General features: G+C 42.2%; 1 protein-coding gene across 3 annotated transcripts in view; it reads right to left on the reverse strand.

The window, feature by feature from the left end:
- The window catches only part of LOC117508488 (neprilysin-like), a 237433-nt gene that overhangs the window by 172683 nt on the left and 38721 nt on the right, over positions 1-26029 (reverse strand). For all 3 annotated transcript variants that reach the window (XM_034168258.1, XM_034168259.1, XM_034168260.1), the window contains exon 3: positions 3001-3036. In XM_034168258.1, coding sequence (XP_034024149.1) covers positions 3001-3036 — 36 coding nt within the window. The remainder of the gene's footprint in view (positions 1-3000; positions 3037-26029) is intronic.

Raw genomic sequence — 26029 nt, forward strand, 5'->3', positions numbered from 1 at the left:
GAGACACTTTTGTCCTGAGGCACAAGTCTGGGGAAGAGTAGAGAAACATTTCTGCTGCTTTGAAGGTCCCAATGAGCACAGTGGCTTCATTATCTGTAAATGGAAGAAGTTCAGATCCAACAGGGCTCATTCTAGAGCTGGCCACCCATCTAACTAAACTGAGCGATCGCGGGACAAGGGCCTTTGTCAGGGAGGTGATCAAGAATCCCATGGTCACTCTGTCAGAGCTCCAGGATTCCTCTGTGGACAGAGAACATTCCAGAAGGACAACCATCTCTGCAGCAATCCACAAATCAGGCCTGTATGGTAGAGTGGCCAAATGGAAGCCACTCCTTATTAAAAGGCACATGGCAGCCCACTTGGAGTTTGCCAAAAGGCACCTGAAGGATTCCCAGACCATGAGAAACAAAAGTCTTGGGTCTAATGACAAAGATTGAACTCTTTGGCGTTAATGCCAGGCATCAAGTTTGGCGGAAACCAGGAACCATCCCTATAGTGAAGCATGGTGGTGGCAGCATCTTGCTGTGGGGATATTTTTCAGTGACAGGAAGTGGGAGACTCGTCAGGATTGAGGGAAAGATGAATGCAGCAATGTACAGAGACATCCTGGATGGGATGTGGTGGCGTAATAGTTTGCACGTTGGACTGGGACATCAGCAATCTGGGCTTGCTTCCCGATTGCAGCCACCCTCCCAACTGGCACTTGAAACAACAGCGCTGGGGAGGAGTGAGAGACACATGCCGTGGGCCCTTCTGGAAGCAAGCTTTGGGCTTTCGTTGGCTACCCACGATAAATAACATCCTCTACGTCTAACCTGCTCCAGAGCACTCTTGACCTCACACTGGGGTGACGGTTCATCTTTCAGCAAGACAATGACACAGCCAAGATGTCAAAGGAGTAGCTTCAAGGACAACTCTGTGAATGTCCTTGAGTGGCCCAACCAGAACCCAGACCTGAATCCGATTGAACATCTCTGGAGAGATCTGAATATGGCTATGCATCGATGCTCACCATCCAACCTGATGGAGCTTCAGAGGTGCTGCAAACAGGAATGGGCAAAAAACTGCCCAAAGATAGGTGCACCAAGCTTGTGGCATATCCAAGAAGACCTGAGGCTGTAATTGCTGCCAAAGGTGAATCAACAAAGTATTGAGCAAAGGTGTGAATACTTATGTGATTTCTCACTCACTCACTCATCTTCAACCACTTTTTTCCTAGTTTTTATTATTATTATTATTATTATTATTATTATTATTATTATTATTATTATTATTATTATTATTATTATTATTATTATTATTAATAATAATAATAATACATTTGCAAAAAAACATCATTATGGGGTGTTGTGAGTAGAATTTTGAGGTCAAAAACAAAAAAATATTTTACTCCATTTTGGAATAAGGCTGTAACCTGTCAAAATGTGAAAAAGATTTTCCGGATGCACTGTATGGGAACTTCTTTATTCAAAAGATACATTAATTAATTAATTAATTAATTAATTAGTTAAAACTAACTAATTAGTTAATTAAAACTCTTCAAATTTCACATATGCTACTGTTACTGCAAAAGCAAACTAGTCATATGTTGTTTATTTGGATCAGTAAGTTCCTAAAATTGGCAGCTGTGCAAATCCCTTGTTACAGGCTTTCATTGGTGGTTAAACTGAGATACTGTTACCCAACAGTGCTTCAAAAATTAATTAGTTTTTTGGATCCGACTGTTGGAAAATTAGACTGGCGCTATAACTTTTTAATATTCTTACAGTTATTCTCAACATAACAAAGTGATTTTATTTTGGATTGGGTTTGAGGACTCATAATTCTAATTTATGCTCAATGGTAAATACAGATACAGAAAGACCCTTCTGTTTGTGCTGTTGTCATTTTTTTGTATTTGCGTTAGCTTCTGAAAGCTTATGGACACAAGTGAAGCAGAGCAGTACCACTGTAAATCATGCAGCTGTAGCAAAAGTTAAAGTGACATACCAACCTATAGAAAAGGACACAATAAATACAGTGGAATAGTTTGACATCTATATCCTAATTCTCTAAAGCCCAAATGCATCTGTCTGTTATATGTTAAGTTAGTTAATCTGTCTGGTGAAAAACTCAAAAAGCACACAGTTAGTTTATAGTTAGACTATAAAATTACCTGAAGATGTGAAATAAAAAATTTCTAAGCTAAAATCTAAGTGTATTTTTTAAGAACCGTATAAGTCCAATTGCTGACAATGTAGGCACTGAGTTCATGCAAACAGTTGCCTTTTAGCATCAATTTATGTACCTTTTTGGAATCACTATGATCACACAAATAATGTAGTATAGTTTTCAATTTGATTTGAGCATTTTTAATTGTGACCCCTACCTAGCTGCCTATTGAAAATTCAAGTGGCTTTTTTTTTTTTTTTTTTTAAAGAGTAATGTCTCAGGAGTATTTGTGCTGAATTTTATGCTTGTATCACCATTTGCAGAATTTTGCTCTAAATATTCTCTTAGCTGCTTAGCTGAATGCAAATATGCATTTAGGTGCACCTTGCAATACAATACGTATAGCTATAATGACACGTGTAAACTTTCAGAACTTATGTCTCATTCAGGTTTGAAGATGAACCTGCGGCATGACCTCAGCTCAACGTTTATTTGTTTCTGCTGAAATTCCAGCAAATACAATCATCTCCTTCACCACGGATACAAGGAGAGAATGACAGTGCCGTTTCATGACAGCTGTCAATATTGCTCCCTTTCTTTTTTACACCCACATAAACAAACAGTGTTGAACATGTTCCAAGGAAAATAATCCTGGAAACATTTCTGTGCTGACTGCAGCTCATTGTGTTTGATCAGTGCCTAGACAGAAACACCACATATTCAGTTTAAGTGACTATTTTTTCTCTGTCTGAAGCCTTTCTGGAGGAGCCTGCATTTCCCCGTTCTGCCTTCCACTGAGAAAAATCAAAGGTTTCAGAGTATCTGATCCAACAAACACACAATGCTTACCTGATTGTGTGCAGTCAGCTGTGGTACAGATTTCATCTAAAAAAAATACAAGCAAATCATCTGTCAGTGGATTTTTTGCACTCACCGGTCATTGTGTCAATTAACCACTCTCATATGCTTTCAGTGTTTCCCTCTTTATCATCACACTTGGCATCATAAGCATTATATCATCTCAACTGTGTGTGACACGCATGCACGCACACAAACATACACACCAGTGCACTGTCAGACATCTGTGTGCATGGATGGAGGCACATAACACACACATGCTGCATCTGGGACAACAGAATAATCATCAGAATTTAATTTCCTTCAAATGGCAGCTCCCATTTTTATTAAACATGAAACAGTAAAAGTTAATATTAGCTTAAATGGCAATACCCCTCATTTTGACCTTTGAGACCCAAATTTAGAAGTGTCATACATGATATATTACCGGCAAACATATTTTCAGTTTTGTTTTTGTTTTTTGTTGTTGTTGTTTGTTTGTTTGTTTGTTTGTTTTTAAGATAGTTTAGACAGTTCTGGCTATTGCTGAGTAGTTAGTGTTACGTTGTCCATTAACACGTTAGTACCTAGGGTAGCAGGAAATGGAGGAATAATTAAGGGCACTGCTCACAATTAGTGGTGCTAACAAGGGTGAACAAATGTACAACCCCAAGGTCACAAGCAGGGACAGATTGGTGGAATCATTAACCCCAAGCTCCCCCCACTCAAAAAAAAGAAAAATCCCTGCCAAATGCTTTATGAAGCAACAAGTGACTCAGGTAGATACATTTGTACCAAACCATGATTCAGCAAGGTGAAGCAAGGGTGTTCACTTTTTCAACCACACACATTTCAAATGTTCTCTGTTGCTTGTTCTCATAACGTCGCATCACATAGCATCACATTCAAGATTGTATAATACAAGTTCATCCATTTTCTATACTTGTTTACTCCAATTAAGAGTCACTGGGGTTTGGCTGACGCCTGTCCCAGAAGTCATAGTGCCAATACAAGTTTAAATTAATAAAAAAATTAAAAAAAACAGGTTAAGTCAATTTCAATTTATTTTCATTTATATAGCACCAAATCACAACAAAGTTGCCTCAAGGTGCTTATTCACAAGTAAGGTCTAACCTTACCAACCCCCAGGGGAAGCACATAGGCAACAGGGGTAAGGAAAAACTCCCTCTGATGATTTGAGGAAGAAACCTCAAGCAGACCAGACACAAAGGGGTGACCCTCTGCTTGGGCCATGCTACCGACAAAATTTACAAAACAATTTACAAAACGAATATACAGGAAATGCTGCCGGTGCACAGGACACGAGGGTTGCAGAAACAGAAACCACACCTGTCTCTGGATGGAGCCGCACCTCAAACAGAGAGAAAAAAAACAGAATCAGGCATCAGAAAGACAACTAATACAGTACTAGAAGCACTCGGAGAGCGCAAACCTCCACCAAGGCCATAGGGTCACTGACGTCACATGGAATACCCTTTGGCAAAGAGACTTATTCCACGCCGTTTCACGCATCTACCATCATGATTCAGATTCAGTGGTTAACCCTCTGGGGTCTGAGGGCATTTTTTGGACAGTTCACTCGCCTGGCATAAATGTTTTATTATTGTATCATTATTATTATTTATTATTATTTTATTACTGAAAGTCCGCAGAGTTAACTTTTCAGCAAAAAAGTATGTTTCTATCTCATATCATTAAAAAGTTATTTATAATTTAGTAAAGCTTGGTCTCACCCGTCGTATGCGATGGTGTCGGCCCCAGAGGGTTAAACCCTTAGATCTTCAGCAAATGTATTTATAAAGAGAAACTGCATGAACTACACAAGTTTTTTTTTTCTAATAACAATTTTATTCAGTGAGGAGAAACAAATGCTAAATTATTGTTGTGTCGTAACCAGTGTTGCCACAGTTACTTTGAAAAAGTAATCCAATTACTGATTACTGATTACTCCTTGAAAAAGTAACTTAGTTACTTTACTGATTACTCAATTGTAAAAGTAACTAAGTTAGATTACTAGTTACTTTTTTAGTTACTTTCCCCAGCTGCCGACAACAACCCTCTGCCACCTCAACATGAAAATGATACTTGTTTTTTCAAAACTCACTTTATAGTCACCCTTTATTGACTTCAATGAAAATCTAATTAAATCAAATAAAATCAATTTTATTTATATAGCACCAAATCACAACAACTGTTGCCCCAAGGTGCTTTATATTGCAAGGCAAAAGCCATACAATAATTACAGAAAACCCCAACGGTCAAAATGACCCCCTATGAGCAAGCACTTGGCGACAGTGAGAAGGAAAAACTCTTTTTTTAACAGGAAGAAACCTCCAGCAGAACCAGGCTCAGGGAGGGACAGTCTTCTGCTGGGACTGGTTGGGGCTGAGGGGAGAGAATCAGGAAAAAGACATGCTTGTGGAAGACAGCAGAGATTAATCACTAATGATTAAATGCAGAGTGGTGCATACAGAGCAAAAAGAGAAAGAACCACTCAGTGCATCATGGGAACCCCCCCAGCAGTCTAAGTCTATAGCAGCATAACTAAGGGATGGTTCAGGGTCACCTGATCCAGCCCTAACTATAAGCTTTAGCAAAAAGGAAAGTTTTAAGCCTAATCTTAAAAGTAGAGAGGGTGTCTGTCTCCCTGATCTGAATTGGGAGCTGGTTCCACAGGAGAGGAGCCTGAAAGCTGAAGGCTCTGCCTCCCATTCTACTCTTAAAAACCCTAGGAACTACAAGTAAGCCTGCAGTCTGAGAGCGAAGCGCTCTATTGGGGTGATATGGTACTAAGAGGTCCCTAAGATAAGATGGGACCTGATTATTCAAAACCTTATAAGTAAGAAGAATAATTTTAAATTCTATTCTAGAATTAACAGGAAGCCAATGAAGAGAGGCCAATATGGGTGAAATATGCTCTCTCCTTCTAGTCCCTGTCAGTACTCTAGCTGCAGCATTTTGAATTAACTGAAGGCTTTTCAGGGAACTTTTAGGACAACCTGATAATAATGAATTACAATAGTTCAGCCTAGAGGAAATAAATGCATGAATTAGTTTTTCAGCATCACTCTGAGACAAGACCTTTCTAATTTTAGAGATATTGCGCAAATGTAAAAAGCAATCCTACATATTTGCTTAATATGCGCATTGAAGGACATATCCTGATCACAAAATTACTCCAAGATTTCTCACAGTATTACTAGAGGTCAGGGTAATGCCATCCAGAGTAAGGATCTGGTTAGACACCATGTTTCTAAGATTTGTGGGTCCAAGTACAATAACTTCAGTTTTATCTGAATTTAAAAGCAGGAAATTAGAGGTCATCCATGTCTTTATGTCTGTAAGACATTCCTGCAGTTTAACTAATTGGTGTGTGTCCTCTGGCTTCATGGATAGATAAAGCTGGGTATCATCTGCGTAACAATGAAAATTTAAGCAATGCCGTCTAATAATACTGCCTAAGGGAAGTATGTATAAAGTGAACAAAACTGGTCCTAGCACAGAACCTTGTGGAACTCCATAATTAACCTTAGTCTGTGAAGAAGACTCCCCATTTACATGAACAAATTGTAATCTATTAGATAAATATGATTCAAATCACCGCAGCGCAGTGCCTTTAATACCTATGGCATGCTCTAATCTCTGTAATAAAATTTTATGGTCAACAGTATCAAAAGCAGCACTGAGGTCTAACAGGACAAGCACAGAGATGAGTCCACTGTCTGAGGCCATAAGATTTGTAACCTTCACTAATGCTGTTTCTGTACTATGATGAATTCTGAAACCTGACTGAAACTCTTCAAATAGACCATTCCTCTGCAGATGATCAGTTAGCTGTTTTACAACTACCCTTTCAAGAATTTCTGAGAGAAAAGGAAGGTTGAGATTGGCCTATAATTAGCTAAGATAGCTGGGTCAAGTGATGGCTTTTTAAGTAATGGTTTAATTACTGCCACCTTAAAAGGCTGTGGTACATAGCCAACTAATAAAGATAGATTGATCATATTTAAGATCGAAGCATTAATTAATGGTAGGGCTTCCTTGAGCAGCCTGGTAGGAATGGGGTCTAATAGACATGTTGATGGCTTGGAGGAAGTGACTAATGAGAATAACTCAGACAGAACAATCGGAGAGAAAGAGTCTAACCAAATACCAGCATTACTGAAAGCATCCAACGATAACGATATGTCTTTGGGATGTTATGAGTAATTTTTTCTCTAATAGTTAAAATTTTATTAGCAAAGAAAGTCATGAAGTCATTACTAGTTAAAGTTAAAGGAATACTCGGCTCAATAGAGCTCTGACTCTTTGTCAGCCTGGCTACAGTGCTGAAAAGAAACCTGGGGTTGTTCTTATTTTCTTCAATTAGTGATGAGTAGTAAGATATCCTAGCTTTACGGAGGGCTTTTTTATAGAGCAACAGACTCTTTATCCAGGCTAAGTGAAGATCTTCTAAATTAGTGAGATGCCATTTCCTCTCCAACTTACGGGTTATCTGCTTTAAGCTGCGAGTTTGTGAGTTATACCACAGAGTCAGGCACTTCTGATTTAAGGCTCTCTTTTTCAGAGGAGCTACAGCATCCAAAGTTGTGCTCAATGAGGATGTAAAACTATTGACGAGATAATCCATCTCACTGACAGAGTTTAGGTAGCTACTCTGCACTGTGTTGGTATATGGCATTGGAGAACATAACAAAGAAGGAATCATATCCTTAAACCTAGTTACAGCGCTTTCCGAAAGACTTCTACTGTAATGAAACTTATTCCCCACTGCTGGGTAGTCCATTAAAGTAAATGTAAATGTTATTAAGAAATGATCAGACAGAAGGATTTTCAGGGAATACTGTTATGTCTTCAATTTCCATACCATAAGTTAAAACAAGATCTAAAGTATGATTAAAGTGGTGGGTGGACTCATTTACTTTTTGAGCAAAGCCAGTAGAGTCTAATAATAGATTAAATGCAGTGTTGAGGCTGTCATTCTCAGCATCTGTGTGGATGTTAAAATCGCCCACTATAATTATCTTATCTGAGCTAAGCACTAAGTCAGACAAAAGGACTGAAAATTCACAGAGAAACTCACAGTAACGACCAGGTGGACGATAGATAATAACAAATAAAACTGGTTTTTGGGACTTCCAATTTGGATGGACAAGACTAAGAGTCAAGCTTTCAAATGAATTAAAGCTCTGTCTGGGTTTTTGATTAATTAATAAGCTGGAGTGGAAGATTGCTGCTAATCCTCCCCCTCAGCCCATGCTACGAGCATTCTGACAGTTAGTGTGACTCGGGGGTGTTGACTCATTTAAACTAACATATTCATCCTGCTGTAACCAGGTTTCTGTAAGGCAGAATAAATCAATATGTTGATCAATTATTATATCATTTACTAACAGGGACTTAGAAGAGAGAGACCTAATGTTTAATAGACCACATTTAACCATTTTAGTCTGTGGTGCAGTTGAAGGTGCTATATTACTTTTTCTTTTTGAATTTTTATGCTTAAATAGATTTTTACTGGGTGTTGGTGGTCTGGGAGCAGGCACCGTCTCTACGGGGATGGGGTATTGGGTGGATGGCAGGGGGAGAGAAGCTGCAGAGAGGTGTGTAAGACTACAACTCTGCTTCCTGGTCCCAACCCTGAGTAGTCACGGTTTGGAGGGTTTAATAAAATTGGCCAGATTTCTAGAAATGAGAGCTGCTCCATCCAAAGTGGGATGGATGCCATCTCTCCTAACAAGACCAGGTTTTCCCCAGAAGCTTTGCCAATTATCTATGAAGCCCACCTCATTTTTTGGACACCACTCAGACAGCCAGCAATTCAAGGAGAACATGCGGCTAAACATGTCACTCCCGGTCCGAGTGGGGAGAGGCCCAGAGAAAACTACAGAGTCCGACATTGTTTTTGCAAAGTTACACACCGATTCAATGTTAATTTTAGTGACCTCCGATTGGCGTAACCGGGTGTCATTACTGCCGACGTGAATTACGATCTTACCGAATTTACACTTAGCCTTAGCCAGCAGTTTCAAATTTCCTTCAATGTCGCCTGCTCTGGCCCCCGGAAGACAATTGACTATGGTTGCTGGTGTCGCTAACTTCACATTTCTCAAAACAGAGTCGCCAATAACCAGAGTTTGTTCCTCGGCGGGTGTGTCGCCGAGTGGGGAAAAACGGTTAGAGATGTGAACGGGTTGGTGGTGTACAGGGGGCTTGTGTTTAGGACTACGCTTCCTCCTCACAGTCACCCAGCCGGCCTGCTTTCCTGGCTGCTCGGGATCTGCTGGGGGACAGCTAACGGTGGCTAAGCTACCTTGGTCCGCACCGACTACAGGGGCCTGGCTAGCTGTAGGATTTTCCAAGGTGCGGAGCCGAGTCTCCAATTCGCCCAGCCTGGCCTCCAAAGCTACGAATAAGCTACACTTATTACAAGTACCATTACTGCTAAAGGATGGCTGAGGAATAACTAAACATTTCACACCCAGAGCAGAGAAGTGCGGGAGAGACAGGAGAAGCCGCCATGCTAAACTGGCTAAGAGCTAGTAGCTGCTCTAAGCTAGCAGATTCCTAAAAACACACCAAGTGAATAATGTGTAAATAATTTAGAAGTGATTCAGCAGAGGGAGTGCTTTAGTTAAGGCACGTGAAGATTACACTGTGAAACAAATCGTTATCGTTATAAATTGTTATAAAATAAATACTTGTTTTATAAAAAGTAAAACAAAGACCTCTTTCTTGACCTCATATTTAACTGTTGACAGCACTGTAACAGTAAAACTTGCAATTTCTAACCTACATTGTTTATAAATGTAACTATTAAATTCTTTCTAACATTTTTCTAACACTTAAATTATCTCTAAACATTTAACTTGTCGAAATTATTATTATTTTAAGTAGTATTAGTAGCTGCAGTAAAAAAAAAAACAGCTTCAAAACTGGACCTTTAATCTTGGGGTGTTGTGGGGGAGCACATCCCCTGCCCCACGCCCCCATTCCATCTGGATTCACCCCTGCTTTGGTGTTTGAGCACAAAGAATGTATAACATTTATTTATGCAGAAAACATGACCAGATTAACAGGTAAGAAAGTTTTATTGAGTTTTCACATCATGTGGTCCTCAGAAAGAGAGTTTAGGTGCATTTGAGTGGAAAATAGTGTTAGTTGTTGATGCATCATGAAGGATCAGCTGTTTTTAGCAGCGGATAAGGAGCGGCTCAGCTCAGAATTCTAAATAAAGGAGAAAATAAAGCATAAAAATGTCTTTGTTGTCATCATGCTTTAAGAAGTGAGGACGAGTCGTAGCTGCTGCAAAAAACCACAGATGAAAAGCTCACAGCCCGCTGAAAGTGGGCAGTTCAGTCGAACCCTGACCCCCTGCCCACGGACCAACATTAATGCTGCTATCAACCCACAATGCAAAAATAATAGTAACGCACAGTGACTTGGAGAAGTAACTTTAATCTGATTACTGATTTGGAAAGATTAACGCGTTAGATTACTTGTTACTAAAAAAAGTGGTTAGATTAGATTAAGTTACGACTGACATCACTGGTCGTAACTTCATTTTTGTTCAACCTTTGTGACCCATCTTCATGAAGTTAGATGCAAAAATGTTGAAATTGGCCCTATCCTGCAAGAATCCTTAAAAAAAATTACTAGATCTGGATCGTGTTCCAGATCATTACCAAAATGTATTGACTTCTAAGTTAGGCCAAGATACACCCCTGGTAAAAATTTCATTGAAATCTGTTGAGGATTTTTTGAGTAATCCTGCTAAAAAAACAACCAAGAAACAAACAGATGCGACCGAAAACATAACCTCCTTGGCGGAGGTAATAATTAGTCAGCATTATGCAACAAGAAAAACAGAAGAAATACTAAGGTGATCGCCGGCCACTAACCCTAAGCCTCACTAAAAGACCCAGAATTTAGATAAAGCTGAGGCCGCAGCCCGCTCCATTTCCTAAATAAATTAATATAAAAGAGTAAAAAGCATAGTAACATAGTATGTCAGTATGCTAGCCATATGAAAGGGACAATACGTGCGTCTTAATTCTGGACTTGAAAGTATCTGCATAATCTGACTGTTTTATTGAAGCAGGGAGATCATTCCACAGAACAGGGGCACGATAAGAGAAAGCTCTGTGACCCGCAGACTTTTTATTCACCCTATTGGGACACAAAGTAGTCCTGCACCTTGAGATCGCAGAGCCCGGGCCGGTACACAGGGTTTAATTAGGTCAGCTAGGTAGGGAGGTGCCAGTTCGTGAACAATTTTATAGGTTAGTAGGAAGTTAGTAGCAGAACTTTAAAATCTGATCTCACAAGGACAGGAAGCCAGTGAAGAGACATCAAAATGGGCATAATGTGGTCAAACTTTCTGACTCATGTCAAAAGTCTGGCAGTAGCATTTTTGAACCAATTGGAGACCCCTAATGCTGGACTGTGGTAAACCAGAAAATAGAACATTGCAGTAATCCAATCTAGTTATAAAGTATCTTTTCTCTGTCGTGTATTTTGTGGTGAAATAGACACCAAAGCACAACAAGTAATCCTTGGCATTGTGAGCCTTTTGTTTAATTCCAGAGCATGTCTGTACATCCACAGCAGGCACCCATTTCCCACAATCCTGTGCATAATCAAAATCCAATATGGCAGGTATGCAATCTGCCTACTGTGAGTAAAAGCTAAAATACAAGCCTTAGAAACTAGAGATCTCTGATCATGCTCACAGAATAATACCCCGCTCGGCCAGATTAGTCCTTTGCAAATATTATATATCGGTAGTGGTAAATCATTTGTGATGAAATACATGAATTAACAAACTGGTTAACCCTCTGTATACGTAATTTACAAACAAACAATAAAAGTCCAATGATCTCCCCTTAAAGATGTTTGACCAGAATTATTTTCCTTTGTGTATATCTCTATATGATATGGACCACTGTGCCTAGTTTCACTGAATTTGACCCTACAGTTAAGGAGGAATCTTTCTAATATCATCAAGTTGAATTTAATGGTGCATTAAAATTAACCAGACTTGTTTTCGGCAGCCTCTGCCAGGGCTGCCAATCGTGTTTGTGATATTCATAGACAGGATATTGAAGCGTAGTATGGGGAGGAGGGTCTTCAGTTTGGTGGGCTCAGGGTCTCATCACTGCTTTTTGCAGATGATGTGGTTCTGTTGGCTTCATTGGCCTGTGACCTCCAGCACTCGATTGATTCACAGCCGAGTGTGAAGTGGCTGGGATGAGGCTCAGCACCTTTAAATCTGAGGCCATGGTTCTCAGCAGGAAACCACTGAATTTCCTACTCCAGGTAGTGAATGAGGTCTTCCCCCAAATGAAGGAATTCAAGTACCTCAGGGTCTTTTTCACAAGTGTGGGGACAATGGAGCACTAGATTGGCCAGACAGTTGGTGTTGCATATGCTCTACTCTACTGTTGTGAAGAAATGAGAGCTGATCTGATCTACTGGTCAATCTTAATTCCTACTCTCACCTATGGTCATGACCGTAAGAACTAGATCACGGGTACAACCGGCCAAAATGGGTTTCCTCAGAAGGGTGTCTGCTGTCTCCCTTAGAGATGACGTGAGAAGCTCGGTCATCTGTGAGGAGCTCAAAGTAAAGCCACTGCTCCTTCACATTGAGAGGAGCTGGCTGAGGTGGTTCAGGCATCTGGTAAGGATGCCCCCTGGGTGCCTCCCTTTGGAGGTGTTCCAGGAATGTCCAGCTGGGAGGAGACCCCGGGGAAGACTCAGGACTATGTGAAGAGAATATATCTCCATACTGGTCTGGGAATGCCTTGGTATCCCCCAGTCAGAGGTGGTTAAAGTGTACCCTCCTGTCTGAGTGACAGGCTTGAAAGCACCAGGTTGTTCAGAAACCCCATGATCACATGGAAGAAAACAGAGACAAAGTTGATAAAACGTTGGCCAGTAAGCAGCAGACAATATGCTGTGTCAAACACCACTGAACGGCGCGCACACACAGTGGGCAAACACCATTTTTTTTTCTTTGTTCTTTGTGATTGGTCAAGATGGCGCCGGGGTGCTTGGTACGGCTTTTGGCTTTCGCAATATTTGTTTGTTTTATGTTTTTAACTTGTATTATGGGGACCTCCAACTCACGAATGGTGTATGATCGCACAGAGCTTCTTAAGATAAAATCATTCGTGGAACTGAGCACACCATTTGACGGTAATAAGGGCTCAAAAAGGCTGCGTCCCACTCACCTGAATGATGTGCCTGAGTTCCTGCTTCGGGTGAGGGCCCTCCCTGTGAGGAAGCGCCGTCGTCGAGGAGTGCACAGTGGTAGGCTAGTAAAGCTAAAAGCCTTGCTTGCGCGATCTCCTGCACTGTTGAAGTTTCCTGCTGTTATCCCTTTGGATTACAGAGCCTGTTTTGATCGTGTTGTTGCTCGTCGCACTCTGGCTCTGATGCGTGGATGGCTGGTCCCGCTGTTTGGGCAACAGGTGGATTGTCTGGCGCTGCGTCCACGCTGGACGCACTCTCGGTGCCAAGGTGGCATTCATCCCGGCAACCTGAGGTCGGTATGCCGTGGAGCTCCTGGTGTCGAGGCTTCCTCCTCACTGAGGTGTGGACTTGTAAATGTAAGATCTGTGGCTAATAAAACTTTCATCCTCCAGGACTATTTTTCCTCGAAAGATTTTGATTTATTTTTTCTGACGGAAACGTGGATAAACGCGGGTGAGTCCTCCGTCTTTTCCGAACTGTTACCTCCGTCATGTACTTTTATTAACACCACGAGAGTTTCTGGTCGAGGTGGAGGGATTGCTACTTTATTTAGCTGTTTATGTTTCAAGCCACTGTCAGAAGTCCGGTTTTCCTCTTTTGAACTGAGTTGTTTCACCCTGCTACGAAAGGAGCCGGTGTTGTGTGCCGTGGTTTACAGGCCCCTAAATATAATAAGGATTTTATCAGAGAATTCTCTGAGTGTGTTGCTGCTTTTATGTCAGATTATGACAAGATTTTAATTGTTGGTGATTTTAATTTGCATGTTTGCTGTTCGTCTAAACCCTTATCTAGAGATTTTTTTAGATTTAATTGATGATTTTAACTTAATCCAACTTGTTACAGGTGCCACTCATATTCATGGACATACGTTGGATCTTGTTCTTACATATAATGTACAAATTGAAAATGTATTTGTGGGTAATGGGTTTGTATCGGACCACTGTTCCATTTTATTTGATTTAATTTTAAGTGATGGTGATGTTCTGAATGTACCTGCCCCTGCATGCTTGTGTCGCTCTCTTAAGCCTGAAACAGCGGCTTGCTTCTCCTCGCTCTTTGTTGTTGAGAGGGAGAAAGTAACTGCCAGTGGAAATACAGAGAAACTAACAGAAGACTTTCTTTCTACCTGCAGCAATGTTCTCACTGCTGTAGCCCCACTTGAAGCCGTGCGTCCTAAAATGAAAAGGGTGCCATGACTGAATGACAGGACGCGTGAAGCCAGGTGGAAAAAAGATGGACTGCAAGTCTCATGATATTTTAAAGGAGACCTGGCTCGCATATCAGAACATGGTGAAAGATGAAAAGATTAAATATCTTTCTGAGGTGGTCTCCAATAATGTTAATAATCCACGTGTCCTTTTTAAAACTATTGAGAAAGTGCTTAACCCCCCTCAGCCCACAGGGTTAGAATCAACACCTGACACTTGTAATGCATTTTGCACTTTTTTACTGAGAAGGTGGAAAGAATTAGAGCCAATATTTAGACTTCTTCATGTAGCCCTTTTCCAGACATGCCATGCTCATCTGTTATTTGTCATTTTGAGCCAGTGTCTCTTGCATGTCTGTCTAACGTTGTCTGTGAACTTAAGCCTGTTTCAAGTCCACTGACCCTGTTCCTCCTCAACTGCTCAAAGAAGTCTGGATAACTATTGGCCCTAATGTCCTTGACATTATAAATAGCAGTCTGCTGTCTGGTGTTGTTCCTCTGTTTTGTAAAGAGGCAGTTATTGAACCCCTTCTGAAAAAACCTAGCCTTGATTCTGCGAATGTCTGTAATTTTAGGCCAATTTCCAAACTGCCTTTTTTGGCTAAAATCTTAGAGAAATGTGTTTTTATGCAGTTGCAGTTTTTCCTAGAAGCACATGGCATTTTTGATATTTTTCAGTCATGTTATAAAGCCCTTCATAGTACAGAGTCAGCACTTTTAAAGGTTTTTAATGATTTGTTTTTTGTGACTGATTCTGGTGATTCTGCCATTTTAGTCCTTCTAGACTTGTCAGCTGCGTTTGACACAGTCGACCACACAACTCTTTTAAATCGTTTGGAAAACTGTGGGGATTAGGGAGACCACCCTGAAGTGGTTCAGGTCTTATCTCAATGGGAGGAGCTGCTCTGTCAAATTGGGAGATCTCACCTCTTCCTCTGCGTCTCTAAATTATGGAGTACCGCAGGGGTCAATCCTAGCGCCTGTTCTTTTTGCCCTCTACCTCCTCCCACTGAGTCACTGAGTTATTTGGAAATACTGACCCCCTCTTGGACCTGGGCCCTCTTAAACAGCACGTGAAACAGGCTGTCCCCAGCCTCGGTGTCATTATTGACAAAGATTTTAAATTTGACAAGCAGGTAAACGCCGTTGTCAAATCTGGATTTTATCATTTGCGTCTTTTATCTAAAGTTAAACCTTTTTTTATCTTTTAATGCCTTTGAACAAGTCATGCACGCTTTTGTCTCCTCTCATTTAGACTACTGTAATGCACTTTTTATCGGCATTAGCCAAAATGCACTTTCTCGCTTACAGTTGGTCCAAAATTCTGTTGCACGTCTTTTAACTGGTAGCAGCAAGCAAGAGCACATCACTCCAGTTTTGGCGTCTCTGCACTGGCTTCCAGTTCGTTTTAGAGTTGACTTTAAGATTTTAGTGTTTGTTTTTAAAGCTTTGAATGGACTGGCCCCGACTTACATTTCGGACCTCATCCAAATTTATCAGCCTCCCCGTGCTTTGCGGTCCGAGGGCCAGCTCCAGCTTGTGGTGCCTGTGACGAGACTTAAAACTAGGGGAGACAGGGCTTTTTCTGTGGTGGGCCCTCAGCTGTGGAATGATTTGGCTCTTAACATTCGAACAGCCCCCACTGTAGAGTGTTTTAAGTCTCATCTAAAGCCCTATTTTTATACTTTGGCTTTTAACACCGCATGAGTGTGTGGTCCTCTGTGTGTGTGTGTGTTTTTTTTTTGTTTGTTTGTTTTTTTGTACAGCACTTTGGAAACTATGTTTGTGAAATGTGCTATATAAATAAGGGGTATGGTATGGTATGCACACACAACAGTGACAGGTCGCACAACCACTGGAAGTCACCAGTTTTGGCGGCAAGTGTAGGTGTGTGTGCAGCGAGTATTGCACGCCAATGGTTACCACTTATGTCATGTGTACGCCTTCTGTGTAAGAGTAGCTTAAGTAAGAAGTGGCTATCATGTATTGTTCATTATTGTGCTGTGAAAAAGTTTCCACACAGAAAGACAGACAGAAGCATAGTTGTAAAAACTTTCTTGATTGTTTCTAGACAGAAGTGTGATGGTGGTGATGAGCTGAGGATTGATGGGTTTGACTCAGTTGTGAAGTAAATCAGAGTTGGGAAAGGATCTTTTTGGAGTGGACCAAACAGAACTTTGTTTTGTCCAGGTAATCCACCAGGTAGCAGCTCAGGCATAAAAAAAACAGAACTGAGTTAATATGGAGAAAGGCAATGCCATTTAAGCATCAAAAGTGATTAATATCTATTTGACATCTTTATTGGCAGAGGAGTCCCCAGAATGTCAAAGAACGGTTTCATTTTTGTCACTACAAGTTTGTGTATTCAATATGGGTCATCACATGTATCTTTACCCAAGGAAAGTTCTTAATATTTTTTGTTATTCACAAATTTTGCACTTCTCCGGGAACCATCACCTTGTCATGGTGGAGAGGTTTGTGTGCTGCTATGAACCTGAGAGCTGTGTTGTCTGGAGCCAAGGTGCTCCTGGTAGGGTCTAAGTTTGGCAAGACAAGACACCATGATAGAATAAGGTAGAGGAAACATGACCCGGCCCGGAGGAAGCCCGGGGCCCTCATCTGGAGCCAGGCCTGGATGTAGGGCAGGTCAGCGAGTGCCTGGTGGCTGGGCTTGGCATGGAGCCCAGTCGGGCACAGCCCATAAAAGCAACGTGGACAATCCATCTCCACCCTGTGGGCTCACCACCCGCAGAGGGAACCGCTGTTGTTGGGTGCGCTGTCCTTTGGGTGGCAGTGAAAGTAGAGGGCCTCGACGGACCAGACCCGGGCAGCAGGGGCTAGCTCTGGGGGTGTGGAATGTCACGTCCCTGTGGGGGAAGGAGCCAGAGCTTGTACAGGAGGTGGAGTGATACCAGTTAGATCTGGTGGGCCTTGCCTCCACGCACAGCCTCAGCTCCGGAACCACTCTCCTTGATAGGGGTTGGACCTTATTCTTCTCTGGAGTTGCCCAGGGGGGTGAGGCGCCGAGTGGGTGTGGGGATACTCACGACTCCCCAGCTGAGCGCCGCTATGCTGGAGTTTACTCCAGTAGATGAGAGGGTCACCTCCCTGCATCTTCGAGTGGCAGGGGGGGGAAACTCTGACTGTTGTTTGTGTCTATTCACCGAACAGCATTTTGGAGTATTTGCCCTTCTTGAAGTCCCTGAAAGGAGTCCTGTATGGGGCTCCGGTGGGGGACTCCCTTGTTCTGCTGGGGGACTTCAACGCACACGTGGGCAATGACAGAGACCCCTAGAGAGGTGTGATTGGGAAGGACGGCCTCCCTGATCTAAACCTGAATGGTCATTTGTTATTGGACTTCTGTGCTAGTCACGGACTGTCCATAACAAACACCATTTTCGAACATAAGGATGCTCATAAGTGTACATGGTACCAAAGGCACCCTAGGACGAAGATCAATGATCAATTTTGTGATCGTATCATCTGATTTGAGGCCACATGTTCTGGACACTCAGGTAAAGAGAGGGGCAGAACTGTCAACTGAACACCATCTGGTCGTGAGTTGGATCAGAGGGTGGGGGAGAACTTTGGACAGACCTGGTGAGCCCAAACAGATAGTGCGGGTGAACTGGGAACATCTGGAGAAGCCCACTGTCTGACAGATCTTCAACTCACACCTCTGGCAGGGCTACTCTAGCAACTCTGTGGAGGTTGGGGACATTGAACTAGAATGGGCAATGTTTAAAGCTTCCATTGGAGGAGTTCGGATCAACCATGTAGAAAGACTTTCGGTCAGCACCAAGGTGCTTCTGGCGGACCGTGAAGCACCTCAGGAGGGGAAAACGGGGAACCATCCTAGCTATCTACAGTAAGGATGGAACTCTGTTGACCTCAACTGAGGATGTAATCTGGCGCTGGAAGGAACACATTGAGGAACTAATGCCTCAGACCAGAGCACAATCTATAGTAGGGGCAGAGCTGGAAGCTGATGGAGGATTTTCATCAATTTCCCTGGTGGAAGTCACTGAGGTAGTCAAACAACTCTGCAATGGCAAGGCCCCTGGGGTTGATGAGATCCGTCCAGAAATGCTGAAGGCTCTGGGTGTGGAGGGATTGTCTTGGATGAGACGTCTCTTCAACATTGCGTTGAGGTCTGGGACATTGCCTAAGGAGTGGCAAAGTGGGGTGGTGGTCCTCATATTTAAAAAGGGGGACCAGATATTGTGTGCCAACTACAGGGGCATCACACTACTCAGTCTCCCAAGTAAAGTCTACTCCAGTGTGCTGGAAAGGAGGGTTTGGCTGATAGTCGAATCTCTGACTGAAGAGGAACAATGCGGGTTCCGTCCTGATCGTGCAACAAGCTCTTGACTCTCACAAGGATCCTGGATGGTGCCTGGGAGTATGCCCACCCAGTCAACATATGTTTTGTGGACTTAGAGAAGGCGTATGATCGGGTACCCCGGGAAATAGTGTGTGAGGTGTTGCAGGAGTATGGAGTGAGGGGGTCCATTCTCAGACCCATCCAATCTCTGTACTCGCAAAGCGAGAGCTGTGTTCGGGTGCTCGTCAGTAAGTCAGACTCGTTTCTGATGGAGGCTGGCCTCCGACAGGGCTGCGCCTTGTCACCAATCCTGTTTGTCATATTCATGGACAGGATATTGAGGCGTAGTCGGGGGAAGGAGGGTTTCCAGTTTGGCAGGCTCAGGGTCTCATTACTGCTTTTTGCAGATAATGTGGTCCTGTTGGCTTCATTGGCCAGTGACCTCCAACACTCACTGAATCGGTTTGCAGCCGAGTGTGAAGTGGCTGGGATGAGGATCAGCACCTCTAAATCTGAGGCCATGGTTCTCAGCAGGAAACGGATTGCCTACTCTGGGTAGGGAATACGGCCTTGCCCCAGTGAATGAGTTCAATTACCTCGGGGTCTTGTTCACGAGTGAGGGGATGATGGAGAATGACATTGGCTGGAGAATTAGCACAGCAGGGGTGGTATTACATTCGCTCTACCATACTGTTGTGACGAAAAGGGAGCTGAACCAAACGGCGAAGCTCTCGATCTACTGGTCAATCTTCGTTATACTCTCACCTGTGGTTATGAGGGTTGGGTCATGACCGAAAGAACTAGATCGCAGGTACAAGTGACCAAAATGGGCTTCCTCAGGAGGGTGGCTGGTGTCTCGCTTAGAGATAGGGTGAGAAGTTCGGTCATCCGTGGGGACCTCGGAGTAGAGTCGCTGCTCCTTCGCGTTGAAAGGAGCCAGCTGAGGTGTTTCGGGCATCTGGTAAGGATGCCTCCTGGGCGCCTCCCTAGGTAGGTGTTCCAGGCACGTCCATCTGGGAGGAGACCCCGGGGAAGACCCAGGACTAGGTGGAGAGATCATATCTCTACACTGGCCTGGGAACACCTCGGGATCCCCCAGTCAGATGTGGTCAATGTGGCATAGGAAAGGGAAGTCAGGGGTCCCCTGCTGGAGCTGTTGCCCCTGTGACCCAAACCCGGAAAAGCGGTTGAACATGAGTGATGAATGAGTGACAAATTTTGCAACTTTGATTACAGTATATTGAAACCCCACTTGCCATTGCTTTTGGAGGTGCCTCCAAAGGGCTCTTTAGGTTATTGCATAACCACTGCTCTCTAAATAGAACAACTCCTGGATATAGTCTTACAGGAACTCCTATCACATTACTTCAGCCATTACTTCGCTGGAACGAGTGCATATGTGTCATGTGACCTTATATATTAAGCTGGCATCATAACAATATGCAGCTCCACACACCTCTTCCTCGACACTAATCATGGAGGGTGATTTACATCACTTTGTGCAGATGGGATGAGTTCATCAGTGAAATCACCTGCTGGAGTCACTGGTTGTAAAGAAAACCTGCACCCTCTTGGCCCTTTCCAGAATGTCTTTGGACACCACTGCCCTAGTTGCTCCCTGTGTGTAGTGAGCCCCCTGCATGGCAGCACTCATGTCTGGGTGAATGCAAGGCATAATTGTAAAGTGCTTTCAGCTTCTGATGCAGATGGAAAAGTGCTACATAAATGCAGTTCATAAACAGGAGAGCTGATTGCACAGATGTGGTTTTGTGTGTAGACATTTCCTCTTTAATTGAAATATTCTTTATTTGAACGCAGGTCCAAGAGCACACAGATCAGGTCTGGGTTGAGAATAGTTCTAGTGTCTAAAACCTCATCCTTTTCTAAGGTCTAAGGCAGGGGTATTCAACCAACTCCAAAAAAACCCCTGCACCCTCTTGGCCCTTTCTGAAATGAGTTGAATATCCCTGGTATAAGGTATTGTATGTTAATGGTGGTTACCTAGCACTGACGACATGAAAATAACATTTATCTATAATGTGAGTCTCCACAAGGCAAACATGGAGATGAAAGCTGTTAGGTCCTTCCAGAGGACAACAAGAACCATTTGCTCAGATATGTAGGTGACACTTGGATGATGATAACATTTCTTGAAGTACAGGCCTTCTCAGATCATATCAACAAAGTGGATAGCAACACTGTCAGGTTATTTATTACCTCCGCCAAGGAGGTTATATTTTCCGTTGAGTTTGTTTGTTTGTCTGTCTGTCTGTCTGTCTGTTTGTCAGCAGGATAACTCAAAAAGTTTTGAATGGATTTTGATGAACTTTTGTGGAGTGGTTGGAAATGACAAGAGGAACAAGTGATTAAATTTTAGTGGTGATCTGGATCACGATCCGGATCCAGGAATTTTTTAAAGGATTCTTCACCATTGCGGGATAGGGGGAATTTTGACATTCTAGTTTCTAACTCCACAAAAACAAGGCAGAAAGGCTTGAAAAAAATTAGGGTGTAACATAGTCAAATGTTCTATCAAACAACAAAGTTTGGTGATGATTGGATCCGGATTCCGGATCTGGTGATCCAGAATATGCAAAAATATAGGGAAAATATACTCAACAAAAATATAAACGCAACACTTTTGGTTTTGCTCCCATTTTGTATGAGATGAACTCAAAGATCTAAAACTTTTTCCACATACACAATATCACCATTTCCCTCAAATATTGTTCACAAACCAGTCTAAATCTGTGATAGTGAGCACTTCTCCTTTGCTGAGATAATCCATCCCACCTCACAGGTGTGCCGTACCAAAATGCTGATTAGACACCATGATTAGTGCACAGGTGTGCCTTAGACTGCCCACAATAAAAGGCCACTCTGAAAGGTGCAGTTTTGTTTTATTGGGGGGGGATACCAGTCAGTATCTGGTGTGACCACCATTTGCCTCATGCAGTGCAACACATCTCCTTCGCATCATCCATGAAGAGAACACCTCGCCAACGTGCCAAACGGCAGCGAATGTGAGCATTTGCCCACTCAAATCGGTTACGACGACGAACTGAAGTCAGGTTGAGACCCCGATGAGGACGACGAGCATGCAGATGAGCTTCCCTGAGACGGTTTCTGACAGTTTGTGCAGAAATTCTTTGGTTATGCAAACCGATTGTTTCAGCAGCTGTCCGAGTGGCTGGTCTCACACGATCTTGGAGGTGAACATGCTGGATGTGGAGGTCCTGGGCTGGTGTGGTGGTAGTGCCAAATTCTCTGAAACGCCTTTGGAGACGGCTTATGGTAGAGAAATGAACATTCAATACATGAGCAACAGCTCTGGTTGACATTCCTGCTGTCAGCATGCCAATTGCACGCTCCCTCAAATCTTGCGACATCTGTGGCATTGTGCTGTGTGATAAAACTGCATCTTTCAGAGTGGCCTTTTATTGTGGGCAGTCTAAGGCACACTTGTGCACTAATCATGGTGTCTAATCAGCATCTTGATATGGCACACCTGTGAGGTGGGATGGATTATCTCAGCAAAGGAGAAGTGCTCACTATCACAGATTTAGACTGGTTTGTGAACAATATTTGAGAGAAATGGTGATATTGTATATGTGGAAAAAGTTTTAGATCTTTGAGTTCATCTCATACAAAATGGGAGCAAAACCAAAAGTGTTGCGTTTATATTTTTGTTGAGTGTCAGTGTGAGGTGACAAATGAAGCTAGAGATGCACAACTAACACCAAATTGTAGCTGAATCTGTACTGATTCAGTAAGGTGTCATCAGATTTGATGTAGCTTCAAATGTTATGGAGCTAGATCCAGAAGAAAACCGCCCTTACCGAAAAATCATTTTTATACAATAACTTTTGAACTAATAAAGACATAAAAGTGATTCCAAGTTCTAGTGGTATGTTTTCATGGTCAAGGATGTCAAATATAAAGGAAAGAAAAGTGTATGTATCATAGTTTTGGTTGTAACACTGAATTGTTGAATAGATCACTGTGCCAGGAGGGAATCTCTTTAGGGTCAGTGACCCTATGGCAACACTTTAAAAATAGTTCTATTTCAGAATTTACTGTTATTTATTTAGAGAAGTGTTTCATAAATGTTAAAAAATTAATATATTTGCAGTTTAGTTGAATAATAAATTGAATTTTGTCTCTTATTTGTTTTTGTCTATAAGCACATGCAATATCAATATCAGTGCTCAGATGACAGTAGCTTCTGGGAAAGGTGCAAGTTGCAATAAACTGTGATGCCAAGCGATGAGAATACATGCTATCCAGTCACAGCAGATGAAACGTTTTTACTAGCAATCATCATTGTTAGACTTTTTTAGGTTCAATGATTCCACGGCGTGTAGATGTTATGGCGTCAGTGACCCCATGGCCTTGGCGGAGGTTTGCACTCTCCGAGTGCTTCTAGTTTTTTAATCAAATGGTATGACCACCAGAGTAGATGGGATTGGACTCAGCACTCTCTGAAATCATCTGAAAGACACAAAAGTTCCTCAGTGGAACAGAAACAAGTCCTGATGGTTTTTGGCCTGACTGAAGCTGACCCTGGACTATCCACAGTCTCATGACAGGCCTATGTTTGAAATTGTGTGTCCCCTCATTTCTCCTGAAATCTAAACTCACCAGATGCTCTGTGAGTAGGCTTGTGTGTACCCCAGCTTGCTGTGAATTGTATATCGTAGACTGTATATACACTGGACAACTCCTCTGTGAATTCATCCAAAGGTCTTCTGAAGAGCAGTTCTGGGGCTCAATTAGTGCTACTCTAGGGGTCACATGTTGGTAGTGTCTACTCTGTCTAAGTCCCAGCCAACCAAGTAAAGAGTTGGAGCATGAGCAAAACCCTGCATGACCTAGGTGGGACAAATGAAGCTCGGTAATGGTTAGGGTGTGTGGAAGGAGTAGGATTAGGTTGTGGTTAAGGTTAGGGTTGGGGGTAGGAGTAGGGTTAGTAATAGTGAGTTAAAAAAAAACTCGTCACAAAAATGTGACTCCTCATTTCGTGATGGGAGCACAAAAAAAAATGTGAGACTGGGCTATATTGCCTCAGTAACTGTGGAGTAACAGTGGAGCTAATGTCACCAATCTACTAATATTTACTAATGATCGGAACACAAATACCATGAAAATTTCAACTGAACAGAAATACTGGTGCAAAGATTCCTTTGGTGGTCTGTTAGGATAATTAACCACACAATAAGGTATATTATTTTCAGATATTTGTAATAAAATCCTCAGAAAGGACAGACATGATCAGTCCACAACAGCTAGCAGTCAATGCTAAGCTCTGCACCCTGTTTATGGGACACACTACCCCTTGTTCTTGCTCCAAATTATTTATAACTTTATGGCTTAAACTATGTTCAACTGATGAGTTATTTATATATATATATATATATATATATATATATATATATATATATATATATATATATATATATATATATAAACATTCACCCCCTGCACAGTTGTCATGAAACGGGAAACTAGGTATGACCAAAACCTTTTTTGTTGTTGTTGTACCAGGCTGAACACATTTTTATGTGTTTTATGGTCTTTCACTGTGATGGACACAGTGAAAGACCAAAAGGGATAATGAATTATTGATTTATCGCCTGCATGGAAAATACGAGCCATTTACTGTGCAGGAATAAATTGGAATGTGACAATAGAAATCCTCTCAATCAATTGATGTGAACCAATCACCAAGGTGCAGAAAATGCAATGGAGTAGCGTGCATTAACATTCTGAAATTGTACAGTCTGAAATGCTTGCTCAAGCCTATTGATCCCGAATTACCTGAAAGCTGTGCTCACATTATTAGGGACCATAAAATACCTTGAATGAAAACCACTCTGACTTTACTCTTTGGAATAATTCCTGATTTCAATTAGAATAAATCTTCTCAAAGGAAATGAGCGGTGTTGCCCTGAGCCTGTGAATGAATTATTCTTTTGAAATCAAGGGAAGAGACAGAAAACTGTAGTCTGTATCCCCTACTTATCATTCTTAGCATCAACGCATAGACTGATGATCTACGGTGTAAAGGGACTGCATTTTTGTAGCGCTTTTCCATCTGCACCAGACGCTCAAAGCGCTTTCCAATTATGCCTCACATTCATCCATTCACACAAACACACTCACACACCAATTTCAGGATGGTGCCATGCAAGGTGCTCAGTACACACCGGGTGCAACTTGGGGATTAAGGACCTTGCCTTTGTGATATTCCTGTCAGGCTGGGATTTGAACTGAGGATCCTCTGGTCTCAAACCCAATGCTTAACCACTAGACCATCACCTCCCCTAGAAGTGATGGTTGGTGTAGAGTCAACAGTACATAGCACAAGTCCATTGAGCACATGTCAAAGGGATTCTCAGTATTTACAGTCATTTGAGCACAAAATATAGCATAGGGCACCACAGGGTTGGATTAATTCTTATAATTAGTTATGGGCGTGTTTTGGCCATAGCATCTGTGTCAATGCCTACTCGTGAATAGTGGCCACCAAAGCTCCCTGAGGTGTAGCAATGAAGCACCATGGTAGAGTTTTGCATTTTTCCGAGAATGTTTAATTAGCTGTTTTTGAGTTTAGTTTTATTATCTATACAAGCACAGTTTATGTGTCATTTGAATTAAATGGCTTGTGTAAGCCATTTCTGAATGTTGCATTATTTAAATACCGCAAACACACTGTGCTCCACTCAAACCAGGTTTTTGCTAGCCTATGGTGAAATTGCTTTCTGCTTCCACACAATATTAATGCACCATCTCTGTGCCTGATCACAAATCATTTTTAGACCAACACCCATGGGTACACAGATGATTGAAGGCTTATAATGAAAATGACTGGGCCACAGTGCCACAACTGCATCAACTAGGACCATTGAAACTTACTGTATGTTGCACTGTGCGGTGCTTTGTGCTGGTGAAAGAAAGAGCTGTCTGTTCCCACTCAGAGAAGGATGACTGTCCAACATCCCACAGATTAAGTAAGGGGCACCATTGGCTGCATGAACTGGCAGGGGGAGATTGTGTTGGTAACACAAAATGTTGCCTCCTGGAGTTTGGACTCTGTCCCATTGTCAGTTGAGCAAGGGGTCTGTTTTTTCTACAGTATTTTCAGTGTGATTGAATTTCTTCATCATCATCCTCAGCACAGAGCCCAACAGTAATGGGTACAACACATTTTATGAAACACAAATGCTTGCGAG

Source organism: Thalassophryne amazonica, chromosome 4, assembly GCF_902500255.1.
Source record: "Thalassophryne amazonica chromosome 4, fThaAma1.1, whole genome shotgun sequence".
NCBI classification, from domain to species: Eukaryota; Metazoa; Chordata; class Actinopteri; order Batrachoidiformes; family Batrachoididae; genus Thalassophryne; species Thalassophryne amazonica.